This window comes from Leucoraja erinacea, chromosome 5, assembly GCF_028641065.1.
Source record: "Leucoraja erinacea ecotype New England chromosome 5, Leri_hhj_1, whole genome shotgun sequence".
In the NCBI taxonomy this organism is placed as follows: Eukaryota; Metazoa; Chordata; class Chondrichthyes; order Rajiformes; family Rajidae; genus Leucoraja; species Leucoraja erinaceus.
Window position 1 is genome coordinate 92,269,164 of NC_073381.1, and position 18,495 is coordinate 92,287,658.

At 48.0% G+C, this 18,495-nt stretch overlaps 1 protein-coding gene across 4 annotated transcripts in view; it reads left to right on the forward strand.

The window, feature by feature from the left end:
• The window catches only part of LOC129697565 (CSC1-like protein 2), a 138,134-nt gene that overhangs the window by 83,552 nt on the left and 36,087 nt on the right, over positions 1–18,495 (forward strand). For all 4 annotated transcript variants that reach the window (XM_055636238.1, XM_055636235.1, XM_055636239.1 and 1 more), the window contains 8 exons: positions 2,252–2,394; positions 3,121–3,172; positions 4,606–4,714; positions 7,823–7,893; positions 9,018–9,098; positions 10,690–10,801; positions 13,191–13,324; positions 15,119–15,253. In XM_055636238.1, coding sequence (XP_055492213.1) covers positions 2,252–2,394; positions 3,121–3,172; positions 4,606–4,714; positions 7,823–7,893; positions 9,018–9,098; positions 10,690–10,801; positions 13,191–13,324; positions 15,119–15,253 — 837 coding nt within the window. The remainder of the gene's footprint in view (positions 1–2,251; positions 2,395–3,120; positions 3,173–4,605; positions 4,715–7,822; positions 7,894–9,017; positions 9,099–10,689; positions 10,802–13,190; positions 13,325–15,118; positions 15,254–18,495) is intronic.

The window sequence follows — 18,495 nt, forward strand, 5'->3', positions numbered from 1 at the left end:
TCACATACAAGGTATTTACCTTGGTGCTCTGCCCACAACATGACATACAGTGAGTGCCATGTAATGCGAGCAAAGGCTTGCTCCTTGAGCTTATACCTGCACTGTTTTGTGTACAGTGTCATAAAGCACTGAAACAGGCTCATGCCTCATCTTAGCTGATCCCATTTACCTGTGCTTGACCCATATCCCTCCAAATCTTTCCTATCCATGAACCTGTCCAAATATCTTAAATGTTGTTGGTATTGTACCTGCCTTAACTATCTCCACTGACATCGTTCCATATATCCACCACACCTCTGAGTGAAAATGTTACCACCCTTGTGCCTAAGAAATCTTTCCTCTTTCGCCTTGAAGCTATGCAGTTTAATTCTTGATTCTCTTACGCTGGGGAAAGAAACTCTGTATTCTTCCTATCTTTTCTCCTCTTGATCTCATGCACCTCTGTAAGATTACCCCTCAATCTCTTACACTGCAAAGAATAAAATCCTAGACTCCACAACCTTCCAGCTTCATGGCACCTTTCAAAGAGCACGGTGACCAAAGCAGAATACAACACTCAAGTGTGGCCTCACGAATGTCTTATACATTTCAATCTTCTCACTTAACAATGACTTGGTAAATAATATGTTGGCTGTGGTTGTGATATATTCACAATCGGGCAAGGGTGACTGACTTGGTAAACCCATTGTGCGGCACTGGTAGTGTTTAGTTTAGAGGTACAGCGTGGAAACGGGCCCTTCGACCCAAAGAGTCCGCATCGACAAGTGATCCTTACACATTAACACTATCCTACACACATTAGGGACAATTTACACTTATACCAGTGGAAAGTTGAGTCGCACTCACATGAAATCCATTTAACAGGCTGCCAGTCGGTGAGCAAGTGTGGAAATCCGATGCGCTAAGAATCTATCCTTTGACTAAGACGTTTTCCTTTTACATTGCAGTATAATTTGTCAGTTTGCCACTCACTTTGTTCCCCATGTTTTGTTCCATAATTGATGCATAATGTGCCCATGGAGTCGTGCAGCAGAGAAACAGGCCCTTCAGCACCACTCGTCTATGCCCCAACTAAGCTGTCCCATATGCCCGTGTTGGGACCATATTCCTCAATCTATCCAATCTTTAGCAAGGTGGATAGCAACCAAATCCTGAAATTGTCTTAATGTAAATATTTTAATATGAGATATTTTGTCACTTCATGGAAAGAGGTTATTCGGCCCCTCGGGTCTGTGTTTGCTCTCAGAAATTCCATCAGTTTCATTTCCCCGCCAACCTATTCTCTCTCTTGCCGAACAGTCGTCTGCTGTCTAGTTTGAGGTCACCAGCACATCTCTGGAATGTGTGAGGAAACTGGAACATCTGGTTGAAACCTACTCAATCACAGAGATCATACAAAGTCCACATTGGATATCTGGATCACACTCAATTCTACAGTAAAGATAGATTGAGAATTCTGCAGTAACTCAGCAGGTCAAGCAGCATCTCTGGAGAAAATGGATAGGTGACGTTTCGGGTCAGGGCCCTTCTTCAGACCCGCAGTGTCACTTACACGTTTTCTCCAGAGATGCTGCCTGGCCCGCTGAGTTGCTCCAGCATTTTGTGTCTATCTAGGGTATAAACCAGCATCTGCAGTTCCTCCTTACTACACCAAGTCTACAGTAAAGGGCCTGTCCCACCAGCATGCGCTAGCATGCGTCTAGCGCGACCAAACGTTTGGTTGCACTAGACGCATGCAATTGCATGCTGATGGGACAGGCCCTTAACTGTGCAGCAGCAGCAGCAGCAGCACTGCTGCAGTACTACCCTTCACCTATCTTCACTGGCGTATTTTAAGTTTTGAGATGAGTTATAAATCATTCCACAGTCTTCACAATACATTCTTCATTATAAATCACCCACTGAGTTTCTGCAGCACTTTGTGTTTTGCTCACAACTCCAGCTGCTGCTGTTCCTTGTGTCTACATTCTACATTCTATTGATTCTCTGCTCTTATTCCTTTCAATCTTTCTGGGAAGGCAACAACGCTAATTGGGCGAAGAATGGGTCGGTCTTTCACGAGCTGCTTTTTGCTGCAATCGGTAAACGGAGGTGTCCATGCCAAATGAATTCTTTCAGCGCCCTGTGTTAAGTGTTAAAAGGCTTTCATTTTGTTGGTATTTGAGATGGGAATAGAAGTTGTGGAAGGTGTGTTTTATGTGGGATGGGGACGGTTCACCCGGTTACCTGTGTCCGTCTCCACTTCCCTCAGAGATGAAGAGATCAGAGAGAAATGTGGCGAAGATGCCGTCCACTACTTGTCCTTCCAGCGTCACATTATCGGGCTACTGGTGGTCATTGGCGTATTCTCTGTGGGAATAGTCCTGCCTGTCAACTTCTCTGGAGATCTGCTCGGTAAGTTTTGCGCTTCATTGATACAGAGTGTTATATAACGGTATACAGTTGTTCAGCACGGAAATGGTCCCTTCGGCCTGCCGTTCGTATGCCGACCACCAGGCCTATCTATTCCAATCCCACTTGCCTCTTGTCTTATTTTGTCATTGAGGCATTTCAATGGGCTCAAGTGAAACTACCCTCAATATTCATCATTCGCAACTTAATCATTTAACAGTTCACCTGTCTCTTCATCTCTGCATTATCTGAAGCCCTTGTTGCCTCTATCTCTTGGCAGATGGGTGGAGTAAGGGATAATCTCCCCCCCCCCCCCCCCCTCGCCTGTATCCACCTATCACTTGAGGAGATTTTGCAGTGGAGTGGACATTCCACCTATCACTTGCCAGGCTTTCCTCCCATCTCCCTTTACCAACTTTCTCTTCCTCACACGTCCATCAGTCTGGAAAAGGGTCCCAACCCGAAATGTCAATGTCCTTCCCCCCCCCCCCCCCCCCCCCCCCCCCCCCCCCCCCCCCCCCCCCTCCCAGATGCTGCCTGACCGGCTCTGTTCATTCAGAACTTGTTGCGACTGAAATGCTATATTGAGATAGAGCGTAAAAGTGAATACATCTTGGATACAGCCACGCTCGCTTAAATTAACTTCGGCAATTTCTACTCCGATTGTTCTAATGATGACTTTTGTCTCTTGGAACATGGTCCAAACAGTAAACTGTTGACTTTTTCCAGAAAATAATGCCTACAGCTTTGGCCGGACGACTATCGCAAACCTGAAGTCTGGGCAAGTATCATACATCCAATGCTTCACGTTGAATCCACGCGTAGGTCGTTCATAGAACAATTTAACAGTGCAGCACAGGAACATGCCCTTCAGCCCACGATGTCTGTGCCGCACGCTATGCCAAGACTAATTCTAATCTGTCTGCATATAATTCATGTTCTTCCTTTCCCTGTATGTCCATGTGCCTTTCCAAAATTCTCTTAAACGCCACTAACGCCTCTGCCGGAACCACCATGCCTGGCACCATGTTCCAGGCACCCACCACCATCTGCGTTAATAAAAACAAACTTGCCCCGCACATCTGTAAACTTTGCCAGTCTTACCTGAAACCTATGCCGTCTATTTTTGTGGGGGGCGAGGCAGGGGGACTGCCTGCTCTATCTGTGCTGCTCACTTTTATATACCTCGGATCTCTCCTCAACCAGAGAAAACAATTCAAATCTGTCCAACATCAGCTTGTTGCTGATTCTCTCTAATCCAGCCATAATCCTGGTTAACATCCTCTCCATCCTTGCCAAAGCATCAATATCCCACTTGCATTGCAGCGACCAGAACAGCATGCAATAGTCTGGATGGGGCCTTAACAACGTCCTAAAGAGCTGCATCATGACCTCCTGACTCTTAAACTCAATGCCCCCATCAATGACGGCAAGCACGTGTGCCATTTACGTCTCCACGTGGCTTGCTATTGCTGCCCCAATGCCTTGAATAAAATGGTAGCTTTCCTCCCCCCCCCCCCCCCCACCTCCCCCCCCCCCCCACACCACCTACAACAGGGGTTCCCAACCTTTTTTGTCCCGTTTACCCCTGGCAACTTTAATAGCACATAACAATGTTATTCCACTTATTTATGAACTAATGATGAACAGATCAGTCAATGAGAAAAAATACGTTCAAATCCAGAATCAACAAAATTACCCCTAGGGTAGGCAAAATTTACCCCCTGGGGGTAAATATACCCTTGACCTACAGGGTCAACCTGGTTTTATTGAAGGTACACAAAAAAGCTGGAGAAACTCAGCGGGTGCAGCAGCATCTATGGAGCGAAGGAAATAGGCAACGTTTCGAGCCGAAACCCTTCTTCAGACTTTCAGACCAGAAGGGTTTCGGCCCAAAACGTTGCCTATTTCCTTCGCTCCATAGATGCTGCTGCACCCGCTGAGTTTCTCCAGCTTTTTTGTGTACCTTCGATTCTCCAGCATCTGCAGTTCCTTCTTAAACACTGGTTTTATTGAACTCAATTGAAAGCATGGAAACAGGCCCTTCGACCCACCAATTCCATGCCGACCATCTCTACTAGCGTTGAAGGCAGCAACTCTACCGCTACACCATTGTGTCGCCTGGAGTGTTAGGTCATTATTTGTATGGGATTGCTTTTCATATCCCTCTTGAGTCATTCATCCCTGTAATCTGCTGCGGTTTTTCTTAAACAGGAATGACCTCCTATGGCTCCATACCGTATTCTCTTTCCTGTACCTGCTTCTCACTGTCTACAGCATGAGGCGACATACTTCCAAAATGCACTACAAGGAAGATGATTTGGTGAGTGTGCTGCAATGATATATCCCGGCATCCATGGTACTTTTTGCTGTGACCAGCCACTTGTGTGTGATCTGGACTGTCAGATTCCTTTACATTGACCGTTTTCCCCAGGGCAAAAAGGCATCAAAAACTGCAGTTGATTTCCGTTCAACAACTGAAGTATGCCAAATGCCCTGAAGTGCCACCATGTTTATTAACAAGCCACGATCATCTAATGGGCCTGTCCCACTTAGGCAATTTTATTTGGGCGACTACAGGCGACTGCCGCAAAATTTTCAACGTGTTGAAAACGTTTCGGCAACTGTGGCGACAATGTTTGCAGTCTTAGGTTGACGTAGGTGCTGTCGTAGGTTGTTGCCAGATGTCATAGTTGAATTCCATTCAAATTAGTCCCTGGCCGTCGCCCAAGCGGGACAGGCCCATAACAGTGTGGGCAGTGTGGAGTATATCCCTCTAAACCTTTCTTATTAATGTATTTATCTAAATGTTTTTTTTAAAAAGTTATTACGGTACTTTCCTCGAGTACCTCCTTAGGCTGCTCATTCCACATGCCCACCACCCTCTGGTGGAAGTCCCCACATCGCTAGAATAATTATTAGTAATGTTTCTACTCGAAGCTAGTTAAGCTCTGTCGCTGCTTCAAACATATGGACGCAATGAGCAAATAACTGCAAATGTTTTTTGTTTTTTTTGACCATAGCTTTATTTTTACCCAAGTATTAATATACATAACCCTTACTTTAGTTTAGAGATACAGCGCAGAAACCGGTTCTTCGGCTCGCCGATCAGTGATCCCCGCGCATTAGCACGCACAAGGGACAATTTACATGTTCACCAAGCCAATTAACCTACCAACCTGTACGTCTTTGTAGTGTGGGAGGAAACCGAAGATCTTGGAGAAAACTCATGCGGTCACGGGGAGAACGTAAAACTCCGTATAGACTGCGCCCATAGTGAGGATGGCACCCGGGTCTCCGGTGCTGCAAGTGCTGTAAGGCAGCCACTCACTACTGCACCACCACTCATACCACTCCGCCCCTTGGACGGAACATCATGGATGTCACCTACATGAAGCCGGGAGTAACGTGATGCAGCTCATAACCAGTGTGAGGCCGCCATTGGTGTGGAGTGGGACACACAAAGCTGGAGTAACTCAGCGGGACAGGCAGAATCTCCGGAGAGAAGGAATGGGTGACGTTTTGGGTGGAGACCCTTCTTCAGACTCCACACTACCCATACAGCTGTCAGAGGTCCACAGCATCCCCCCCCCCCCCCCCCCCCCCCCCCCCCCCCCCCCCCCCCCCCCCCCCCCCCCCTGTTGCCATAATCATTGCTGATCATGCCTGCCCTCGCTCTCATTGACAGTGTCCTCGGCAACCCTGACATCACCTGCCCACCCTGCCCCAATACACCCCCCACACGTTCCAACATCTGCCCACCCTGCCCCAATACACCCCCCACACATTCCAACATCTGCCCACCCTGCCCCAATACACCCCCCACACGTTCCAACATCTGCCCACCCTGCCCCAATACACCCCCCACAAGTTCCAACATCCAACATCATGCCTGCCGTCTCCAATCTTCCCTTCCCTCCACTGCCAAGCCCTGTCTCCGTAACCCTGCATAGTCCTCTCTCGCCCCAGTCACTCTCCATACAGTACAGTGAAGGCAAAGAGCAGAAGCTGGATATACCCCCATTATAAACAGATCAGGGGAAGGGGGGGTGAGGGAGGCTGAATACTTAGTAGCAATTTGCTACTGCAAACTAATTCATCTTGAACCACTATGGATTGCTTCCACCGAATAAATAGGTTTAGGTTTATTATTGGCAAGTACGATGGAAAGGTTTGTTTCCCACAATATCCAAACACATGCATAGATACAATGAAGTCTAGCTCAATTACAATAGATAGTGCAAAGGGAAAGATAGAGTGCAGAATGTAGTTCTCAGCATTGTAGCGCACCAGTTCCACAGACAATGCCATCGACAAAGTAGGGCAGGGACATCCAAACTGATCCACTAGATAGACACAAAGTTGGAGTAACTCAGCGGGACAGGCAGCATCTCTGGAGAGAATGAATGGGTGATGTTTCGGATCGAGACCCTTCTTCAGACTGAAGAAGACCCTTCTTCAGACTGAAGAAGGGTCTCGACCTGAAGAGTCTGAAGAAGGGTTTTGACCCAAAACGTCACCCATTCCTTCTCTCCAGAGATGCTGTCTGTCCTGCTGAGCTACTCCTGCTTTTTGTGTGTCTATCCTTGGTTTAAAGCAGCATCTGCAGTTCCTTCCCACACATGTGGTCCACTAGTCCTGGACTGGCCTCCACAGGTGTTTCAGTATCTGTACTCACTGTGCCAGCCACAGTGATCTGAATTGACACCGATTCACCGAGGCCTGACTAGTTGAAGTGGAATTTAAGAAGTTTGAGAAGAAACAGTAAATGATCTAGGAAGGATCCCAGAGTTTGCAAAGCCTACACAGCAGAAGGCTGGAGGAAATGCCCACCCCCAGAGGAGTGGAGACCTCTTTTGAGGAAGGCACAGCAATCTGATTAGTCCACGCCTCTATTCACTCTGAAGATTGAGCAGATTCAGTATGTTGCCACGTACTCTCTGGAACTTTTACGGTATTGACTGGTTACATCGCAGCCTAGTTCAATCTCTCAAATGTCCAGCCACGAAGAAGACCACAGAGTGGTGGACACTGCCTGGAGGGGGAGGTCCACAGTACTGACCTCCCATTCGATTGAGGAGATTTACAGGAGGCTCTGCCTCAAAGGCAGTCAGAATACTAAAAGATCCACGCCACCCTGGCCAGGCTCTCATTTCACTCCTAGCATCTGGATAAAGTGCCGGAATCTGAAAACCGTGACCACCAGGTTCAAGACATCTTCTTTCCTGTAACCATCAGGCTCTTGCACACTACCAAACTCTCGACTATGAACCATGGAGTGTCTTTGGTTGCCCTGAGGACTTTGTGATTTTCCCACTCGTATTGAGCTTATGAATTTATAGAATTTTTTAGTGCATGTTATCTGAGTAGTGTGTTCAAAACAACCCTAGTTAAAATTTCACCTCGTCATCCGTGTCTCTTTTTTTTCTAGGTAAAACGCACTTTATTTATAAGTGGATTATCAAAATATGCTGAACCAGAGCATATAAAACAACACTTTCAGTAAGTGTCATTTCAGCTGCTTTCACTATTGATGAGCTTGAGTAATATTTGAAATGTTTTTATTGATGATCCATATATACATCAGTGGCACTGAGCTCAGTCACCCGATGTAACTGTTCAAAAAAATTCATTGATTAACCCAGATTTAACCTCAATCAATGATGGTTTTCTGGTAAGGGCAGCACGGTGGCACAGCGGTAGAGTTGCTGCCTTACAGCGCTTTCAGCGGTGGAGACGTGGGTTCGATCCCAAGCACAGGTGCTTTCTGTACCGAGTTTGTGGGTTTTCGCCGAGATCTTTGGTTTCCTCCCACACTCCAAACACGCACAGGTTTGTAGGTTAATTGGCTTGGTATAATTGTAAATTGTCCCGCGTGGGTGCAGGATAGTGTTAGTGTAAGGGGATCGCTGGTCGGTGTGGACTCGGTAGGTCGAAGGGCCTGTTTTCGAGTCTGCAACTAAAACTAAAGTAGCAGTACATTGCACTGCCTGTAGCTGCTCCTTCTCATTAGCTGGTTCATTGTAAAAGTATCGCTTATCAAATTAAACAATGCAAAGCTGAACTAATTTACTCAAGTCCATGAGTTTAAAGTTGAAGTTAGGGACACAAGGAACTGGAGATAATAGACAATAGGTGCAGGTAGGCCATTCATCCCTTCAAGCCAGCACCGCCATTCACTGTGATCATGGCTGATGGAATCTTGAGTAGAACAAAGTTCTGGAGGAACAGTGTCTGTGGAGGGGATGGACAAGCGACATTTCTTCAGTCTGAAGAAGGGTCCCAACCTGAAACATCATCTATTCAATCAGTCTGAAGAATGGAGACACAAAATGCCGGAGTAACTCAGTGAGCCAGGCAGTATCTCTGGAGAAAAGGAACATGAGACGTCTCGGGTCGACTGAGAGTCAGGGGAGAGGGAAACCGGAGGTAACTGGGTCCTGACCCGAAACATCATCTGCCCAGTCAGTCTGAGAAAGGCTCATGATCCGCTGAGTTCCTCAGCACTTTGTATTTGGCTAGAGTTGAAGATGGTTGGTTTGAATTTTAAGACTACGCAGTGCCCGACTCGTTTAAATCAGGCTGTGATTTTTATCTTGGGCTCACTGATACTGTGTTCATTACAGGACTGCCTATCCAGATTGCCCTGTTTATGAAGCCCGACTGTGCTATAATGTGACCAAGTTAATGCGTCTCAGGGAAGCCCAGTAAGTGACTGCCATCTTTCTCTTGTAATTACACAGTGATCAATTCTCTGTTTTTCTGTTTCTGTTTGGCATGTTTGTTCAAGCTACATACAGTGCCCTCAATAATGTGTGGGACAACGGCCCATCGAGAACATGTTTCCTGCCTCTAGTGTGTCCAAACCCTTAATAATCTTATATGTTTCAATGAGATACCCTCTCATCCTTCTAAATTCCAACGTATACAAGCCCAGTCGCTCCATTCTTTCAACATATGACAGTCCCGCCATCCCGGGAATTAACATGGCATAATCATGGCTGATCTATTTTTCCCCCGCAACCTTTGAGGCCCTTACTTCCAGTTTAGATTCCATGGAATGGGAGCACGGATAGAATCTGTGCTATAGAGGATCAATGCAATGGAAGGCAGAGAGGGATGTGTTGTAGGGACCAGGGACCTTGTGTATGCATTGTGCAGGCACCCCACCCTCCACTGACTGTAGCTCTGCGTGGGGAGGCTGCCTGTCGGGACTGCTGCTGCACAGCCTCTCGGCACCAAGATGTGGTCCTGACCTCCCAACCATCGAAGGGAACTACAGGATACTCTGCCTCAAAAAGGCAGCAGCATCGTCAGAGACCCACACCACCCTCTCATTTCACTCCTGCAAAATAAGAAGAAAACTTTTTTTTAGAGGGGGTGGCGCAGCAGTAGGGTGCAGCCTCACTGCGCCAGAGACCCGGGTTCGATCCTGACTACGGGTATACGGCTGCCTGTACAGAGTTTGTACGTTTTCCCTGTGACCACATAGGTTTTCTCTGGGTGCTCCGGCCCCTTCCCACACTACAAAGACGTGCAGGTCTGTAGGTTAAATGGCTTCTGTAAAATTGTAAATTGCCCCTCGTGTGTGTAGGATAGTGCTGGTGTGAGGGCTGATCACTTGGGGGGAGATTCCTCCGCGGTACCGTTGCTCAGTAATGTTTCCAGGCTTTCGAGTGCCTCTGCCCACAGAGTAATCTCCAGGCCGGAGAGAGTCACGGAGCTAGACGTAGAGAAGAGGTGACAGCATCCGCCCGCACACAGAACAGCAGGTGACCATGGAGACAGCTGGGACAAAGGGTCTGCCCAAGGCTTGGAGCAGTTGCATTTCCTGCAAAGCAAAGCTTTTCACTGTACCTCGATACACTTAATAGCAAACCTAAACTTGGTTCCCAGTTAAAAATGGCGTAGCTGACTGTTCCCACATGAGCGTATGCCGCACAGTGGCACAGCAGTAGAGTTGCGGCCTTGCAGCATCGGAGACCCAGGTTCGATCCTGACTACGGGTACTGTCTGTATGGAGTTTCTACGTTCCTCTCATGACCTGTGTGGTTTTTCCCCAGGAGCTTCATCCCACACTCCAAACAAGTGTGGGTTACTTGATTTTGGTAAAATTGTAAATTGCCCCCAGTGTGTGTCGGACAGTGTTAGTGTGTGGGGACCGCTGGTCAGCATGGACTTGATGGGACGAAGGGCCCGTTTCCATGCTGTATTTCTAAACTAAAACACATACTTGAAAAAAACGATGCCGCGGTGTGTACATTCTTCACTTTGCCTGCAATATTTGCTGCATTTCAGGTTGAAAGCGGAGCGCAGTCGTGTGTACTATTCGAAAGAGGAGACGCCAGTCATGATAAACCCCAAGCCCTGCGGTCAGATCTGCTGCTGTGTGGTCAAAGGCTGTGAGCAGGTAGGTGGGATGTGGAAACAACTGTACAACAGCAGATGCATAGGAAAAGACACCCTTTTAGGCTGGCACGGTAGCACAGCGGTAGAGTTGCAGCCTAAGAGGCGGGTTCGATCCCGACTGGGTGCTGCCTACTGTACGGAGTTTGTCTGTGCTCCCTGTGACCATGTGGGTTTTCTCTGGGTGCTCCAGTTGCCTTAAAATTGTAAATTGTCCCTAGTGTGTGTAGCATAGTGTTAGTGTACGGGATGCTCGCTGATCAGCCTGGACTCGGTGGGCCGAACGTCTCGTTTCCAAGCTGTTTCTCTAAAGTAAAGTTGAATGTGCAGCTCGTTGTGTCAAGCTGCATCTCTAGAGAACATGGATAGATGACGTTTTGATCCAGACCCTTCTTCGGACTGATTGTGATGCTTGGGGGGGGGGGGGGGGGAAGAATACAGGGGGAGAGGAGAGGCAGGACAAAGATAGGCAAACTTCCTTTGACAATGCAGCTGATTCCCATTTGAACTTCTGAAGTATTTGGATTGTATCCTCCTTTTACACAATTGGGAAAAGATTGCCAGATTGACAGCAAGCCAGCGCTGCTTTTATAAATGGCATCGGGCAAACAAGACAACGGCTGCTTCATAAATCTGCTGTCTCTGCAACTTGCTCCCCAGGACTATGGCCTGGTAATGCATCATCCGGTTGTGGTCTTGACACCGTAGGCAAGAGGGAGCTGTAGGTTTTGTGCACCTAATTACTCTCCGGCAATCCATGGCTATTCGACGATGTTTAGGGTTGAGTTCTTTGCTTGCACCTTTTGCTGTCTCCATACTGATGAATCTCCTGAGACTCAGAGAATCATATGTCATGCAGCAAGGAAACAGGCCCTTCAGCACAACTCGTCCATGCCAGACAGAATGCCCCCATCAAAGCTGGTCCCATTTCAGATTCAGATTCAGATTCAATTTAATTGTCATTGTCAGTGTACAGTACAGAGACAACGAAATGCATTTAGCATCTCCCTTGAAGAGCGACATAGCAAACGATTTGAATAAATAATAATAAGTGTCCGGGGGGGGGGGGGGGGGTGGTGATTGGCAGTCACCGAGGTACGTTGTTGAGTAGAGTGACAGCCGCCGGAAAGAAGCTGTTCCTCGACCTGCTGGTTCGGCAACGGAGAGACCTGTAGCGCCTCCCAGATGGTAGGAGGGTAAACAGTCCATGGTTGGGGTGGGAGCAGTCCTTGGCGATGCTGAGCGCCCTCCGCAGACAGTGCTTGCTTTGGACAGACTCAATGGAGGGGAGCGTGGAACCGGTGATGCGTTGAGCAATTTTCACCACCCTCTGCAATGCCTTCCGGTCGGAGACAGAGCAGTTGCCATACCATACTGTGATGCAGTTGGTAAGGATGCTCTCGATGGTGCAGCTGTAGAAGTTCACCAGGATCTGAGGAGACAGATGGACCTTCTTCAGTCTCCTCAGGAAGAAGAGACGCTGATGAGCCTTCTTGGCATTTGCCCATGTTTGGTCCTCACTCTCAACTTTTCACATTCATGTACCTGTCCGGATGCCTTTTAACTGCTGTTACAGTACCTGTCTCAGCTACAGTGCCTCCTCAGGCAGCTCGTTCCATACACCCGCTATCTACATCCTCTCCAGTGTCAGTGGGTCAGACAGCATCTGTGGAGGCAATGGGCAGGCAACGTTTTGTGTCGGGACCCTTCTTCAGACGTTATTGGGCCAACTGAACCCCAGTCCACAAACTGCCTAGGTTGTGCTAGGAACCTTGGGCATTGTTTTTATTTGTACTATATATTTTGTTTTAATTTATCGAATGGCACGGTGGGAAGAGGGAGTGGCTGGGATGCGACTCGTCCTTGATAATGCTGGTGGCCTGGCCGAGGAAGCGTGAGGTGTATATTCGGTAGATACGACAATAAAACGCTCTAAGCTCCACACGTGTGGCATTAACCTGGATATTTCCGCTTGAGTAAGATCATAAGTGATAGAAGTAGAATGAGGCCATTCAGCCCATCAAGTCTACTCCACCATTTAATCATGGCTGATCTATCTCTCCCTCTCAACTCCATTCTTCTGCCTTCTCCCCATAACCTCTGACACCCGTACTAATCAAGAACTCTGTGGATTGATGAGTCCTGGAGTCCAATTTAGAGTCGTATAGCGCAGAAACGGCCTAACTTTCCCACGCCAACCAAGATGTCCCATCCGCACTAGTCCCACTTGCTTGCGTTGACCCATACCCCTCAAAATCTTTCCTCTCCCAGTACGTGTTCAAATGAGCCTGACTGCCTTGCTAAGGTATGGATTGAAAACCTGCGTTGGGCAAAGCACATGTTCCAGTCAGAATTTCTTGCCTGCGGTAATGGCAAGTGTCTTCTTTCTCCAGGAGAACGCTGTGGAGTATTACATGAGACTGGAGCAGAAACTGAAGGAGGAGTACATCAAAGAGAAGGAAAAGGTGTACGGGAAGCCGCTCGGCATGGCCTTCGTCACCTTCAACGATGAGGCCGCTGCAGCTCGGTGAGTGAGCCGTCAATATCTGAGCACTACCGCAAGAGGGCGATTTATTTTGTTCCCACAGAGCGTGGTGGGTGTCTGGAACGAGCTACCGGAGGGGGTAGTTGTGGCAGGTGTACTATAAACAACATTTAAAAAGATATTTGGACAGGTACATACTGTAGATAGGAAAGGTATCAAGGGGTGTGGGTCAGACGTGGGCAGTTATCACTCTTAGATGAGGCACCTTAGTCGGCTTGGATGAGTTGAGCCAAAAGACCCTTTTCCATGCTATGACTGCAAAAGAAACATTTAATAATGGCTTTCAAAGTCATGAAGTGTGTTGTTGGACTAAATAATGAGACATTATATCTAGTCACTGAAGGGTTGGTAATCCAAAAAAAAGGATTTAAGAATCTCAGATGTGTCATTTTGGTCAATTCTGCAAATTATTATTATCAGAAATTTATTTATTTATTTATTTTATTTATTCCGACCAAGTAAAGACATTAAAAGTAATAAAATTGAAATGATCAAACAATTGGACATTACAATCAATATTTACAAGCAATGAAAAGAACAAAAAGCAAATTTCCAATGTCCAACTCTGTGTCTGTACAAGCTCGAAAAGGAGTGAGAAGAAGAATAACTTATTAAATCTCACCCCTTTTCCCCAACACTTCTACCATATTTAAAAATCAATTAATTAATAATAATAATACTACCCCAGGTAATAATACTACCCCGGAAATAAGTCGCTTGAAAGAAAGTAGCAGGGTTAGGTCCCTCGGCCCCTCAAGCCTGCCCTGCCGCTCAATATGATAGTAACTGGTCTGCTTGTTCCCTGCGGCCCTGAATTCCCAGATCTTTTTCAAAAACAAATCTACGTTAAATGCAAATATGAGGGCAGCATAGTTGTGCAGTGAGTAAAGCTGCTGTCTTGCAAGGCCAGAGACCTCAGTTCATTGCTGCCTCTGGCACTACCTGTGTGGAAACAAGGAACTGCAGCCGCTGGTGTGCCAAATGCTGGAGTAAATCAGCGGGTCAGGCAGCCGTCCCCGGAGAACATGGATCGGGTGACATTTTAGGTCGGAACCCTCCTTCAGACAGTCTGTATGGTGTTCACACGTTCTCCCTGTGTGCGTGGGTTTCCTACGGGTGCTCCAGATTCCTCCTACATCCCAAAGACTTGCAGGTTTGTGGGAATTGGGAAATGTCCCCCCCGTGTGCAGGGAGTGGGTGAGAAAGTGGGAAAAGAGAACTACTGTAAACGGATGATCAATGGTCAGCATGGATTTGGTGGACCGAAGGGCCTGATTTTATGCTGCATCTCTAAACCAAACTAAATCTCCAGTCATTCCAGAGATTTACTATCCTCTGTGAATAACAATCTTCTCAGAAAAAATGTGTCATCTGCAGAGACTGAGTTTCCTTCTTCCCCCCCCCCCCCCCCCCCCCCCCCCCCCCCCCCCCCCCCCCCCCCCCCCCCCCCCCCCCCCCCCCCCCCCCTTAACCCCCCCCCCCCCCCCCCCCCCCCCCCCCCCCCCCCCCCCCACCCCCTTTGCGTACCCCGCATTCTTGACTTTTCCACTCAATAATTTATTTTCATTTTGTGCAATGTTACATTTGTGCTGTTTACAACATTTCAATGCCATGTAACCATCTTGTGACTGGTGGCAGACCAAAATAAAGTGGTATCGTATCGAATATCAATCTGATTTTTTTTTTTAAGTGTTCGTGATGGTACATTTAAACTTTTTTTTTCTCCCCCCCATCTTTTCTTCCACCCCCCCCCCCCCCCCCCCCCCCCCCCCACAGAGTTCTCCGAGACTTCAATGCTTGTAAGTGTCAGGGCTGCTTTTCCAGTGGAACGCAACAACAGACTTTCAACACTGACTGCCGCGCTACCAAATGGACTGTGGGCTATGCCCCTGATCCGCACAACATTTACTGGTAAGGTGCTGCTCGCTCCTGTTCATCTAATAATCTTATAATCCTGTCAAATCGGGTTAGAAAACAGTAAATGCCAAGACAGGCCGCATCTGTGGGAAGAGAAACAGTTAAGATTTTGGGTTGAACATCTTTCTTCTGAAATCACCACTTGATGATGAGTCGTGTACATTTAAAGTGTTGGCAAAACTGAGTTCATGGTGTTTTTAGGTTGTCATCCTTATTATTGTCATGTGTGCCGAGGTACAGTGAAAAGCTTTGTTGTGCCCCCTCTCCAATCAGATAATGCTAGGCTTGTATTCACTAGAGTTTAGAAGGATGAGGGGGTATCTTAGAAAAACATATAAAATTATAAAAGGACTGGACAATCTAGATGCAGGAAAAATGTTCCCAGTGTTGGGCGGGTCCAGAACCAGGGGCCACAGTCTTAGAATAAAGGGGAGGTCATTTAAGTCTGAGGTGAGAAAAAACTTTTTCACCCAGAGAGTTGCGAATTTTTGGAATTCCCTGCCACAGAGGGCAGTGGAAACCAAGTCACTGGATTGGATTGAATTGAATTGAATTTCCTTTATTGTCATTCAGACCTTACGGTCTGAACGAAATTTCGTGCCTGCAGTCATACATACAATGATACAATAATAAACAACAATAAATACAAATTAACATCCACCACAGTGTATCCTCCAAGCACCTCCTCACTGTGGTGGAGGCAAAAATCTTAGGGCTGCCGTCTCTTCCCTCCTCTTCTCCCTCTGCGCTGAGGCAATTCCCCACCAGGCGATGGTACAAACAGTTCCGCAGCTCACCGAACCCCGCGAATGGGCCGGTTCAAACACTGCGGCCCGGGGTGGTCGAAGCCGCCGCACCTCCAGTCCAGCACACGCAGCCGCCGGCCCGCGGCTGAACCCAGGACTCTGGACACCGCCGCCAGAACGTCGTCCCAGCCACCGGAGCACCGTCCCAGCCCCCGGACCGGATCGCCCTCACGTGAGTGCCGTTCCTCCCTCGGGCTGGGCCACTCCGACGGGAGTACCGTTCCTCCCTCGGGCTGGGCCACTCCGACGGGAGTGCCGTTCCTCCCTCGGGCTGGGCCACTCCGACGGGAGTGCCGTTCCTCCCTCGGGCTGGGCCACTCCGACGGGAGTGCCGTTCCTCCCTCGGGCTGGGCCACTCCAGCGGGAGTGCCGTTCCTCCCTCGGGCTGGGCCACTCCAGCGGGAGTGCCATTCCTCCCTCGGGCTGGGCCACTCCAGCCCCTCACCATGCCGCTCTCACGGGAGCACCGTTCCATCCCGGGCTGGGCCGGGAGCGAGCCCAGGACGAGTCCTGTCAGCTGCCTCCAGAGTCCCGAGGTCGCCGGCTCCGCTAGGCCTCAGCGTAGACGGAGGCAAAGAAGGGGGATACGACAAAAAGGTCGTATTCCCCCGAAGGGAGTGACAGCAGCCCCCGTTTCACCCCCCACCCCCCTCCCCACATAAACACAGCCTAAAAACCAAAAACATAACTAGACAAAACGAAAAAAAACAACACAAAAAAGTAAAAGACAAACGGACTGCAGGCGAGCCGCAGCCGTTCCCAGCGCCGCCACTTCCCGATGGATTTAAGAGATAGTTTGATAGATTTCTAGGGGCTAGTGGAGTCAAGGGATATGGAGAGAAGGCAGGCACGGGTTATTGATAAGGGACGTGATCACAATGAATGGCGGTGCTGGCTCGAAGGGACGAATGGCCTCCTCCTGCATCTATTTTCTATGTTTCTCTGCTATACATAAATGCAATCAGTTCAAACTCAAGTACAATAGGTAGAGCAAAGGGGAAGATACAGTGCAGAATATAGTTCTCAGCATTGCAGTGCACCAGTTCCAAAGATAAAGTCCAATGTCCGCAATGGGGTAGCGGTGAATCGGTCAGTACCCTAGCATATGGAAGGGCAGTTCAGAAGCCTGAGGGGAAGAAGCTGTTCCTGAGTCTGGCAGTGCTTCTGTACCTTCTGCCAGATGGTTGCGGGGAGAAGGAGGAAAGACCGGGGTGGGACAAGCCTTTGATTATATTGTCTGCTTTTCCGAGCCAATATGAACCGGAGATGAAGTCAGTGTTATTTTGCATTGGGGATACTTTAATGAGCGGTTCGAAACCAGCATATCTCAGTGGCATTGGACAAGTAATACTACACCAATTTTGCATGCTATTGATGGAATGTTGTTTGGCAGGCAGAGAAAACTGCGACTGGTAGTTGCATAATATTGTTGCTCCATTTGTTACAATTTGAGGGGTATAGATGGGGTCCCAACTGGAATATATGACAGTACTGCAAATCTGCAAGACTAGCTCTAGCAGTCTGTAGAAAAGGTTTTTGAAAGATGAAATGAGTTGGAAGAAGCAAGACTTGACGTTCTAAATCTTGGGTCATTAACAAAGTCTTGTCTTTTACTCTCTTTGCATTCTGAAGTTGGTTTAGTGTCTTGGTAAGGCTTCTCGGAGGACGTTAAGAGTCGGCCTTGTGATGGGAGCTGCCATTAAATGTCGAACGGACTGAACAAAAGGGGTCGGTCGATTCTCTGTTACGAAGGTCTTTAGTACGGGTCCACCGCCGATTTTCTGGCAACAGGTGGACCGGCCACTCCTGTTGATCCAGTTTCCAGTTGGTACTGGAGATGAGATTATGACGTTGCCATGTGTCCAACTTTGAGTGAGTGAGGCATAGCTCAATTGAAGAGCACAGCTGCATCTTAAGTTTACAGGCACTACTATTGACTCCTCCTTTGGGTGACTTCTACAATTGTGACAACACTGTGTTCACGTATGTGAGCGTTTGTCGGCACTGGGCTTGTACTCACTGGTGTTTAGAAGAATGACAGGGGGACCTCATTGAAACTTACCGAATAGTGAAAGGCTTGGATAGAGTGGATGTGGAGAGGATGTTTCCACTGGTGAGAGAGTCTAGGACTAGAGGTCATAGCCTCTCAATTAAAAGACGTTCTTTTAGGAGAAGATGAGGAGGAATTTCTTTAGTCAGGGGGTGGTGAATCTGTGGAATTCTTTGCCACAGAAGGCTGTGGAGGCCAAGTCAATGGATATTTTTAAGGGAAAAATAGATAGATTCTTGATTAGTACGGGTGTCAGGGGTTATGGGGAGAAGGCAGGAGAATAGGGTTAGGAGGGAGAGATAGATCAGCCATGGTTGAATGGCGGAGTAGACATGATAGGCCGAATGGCCTAATTCTCCTCCTATCACTTATGATCTTAT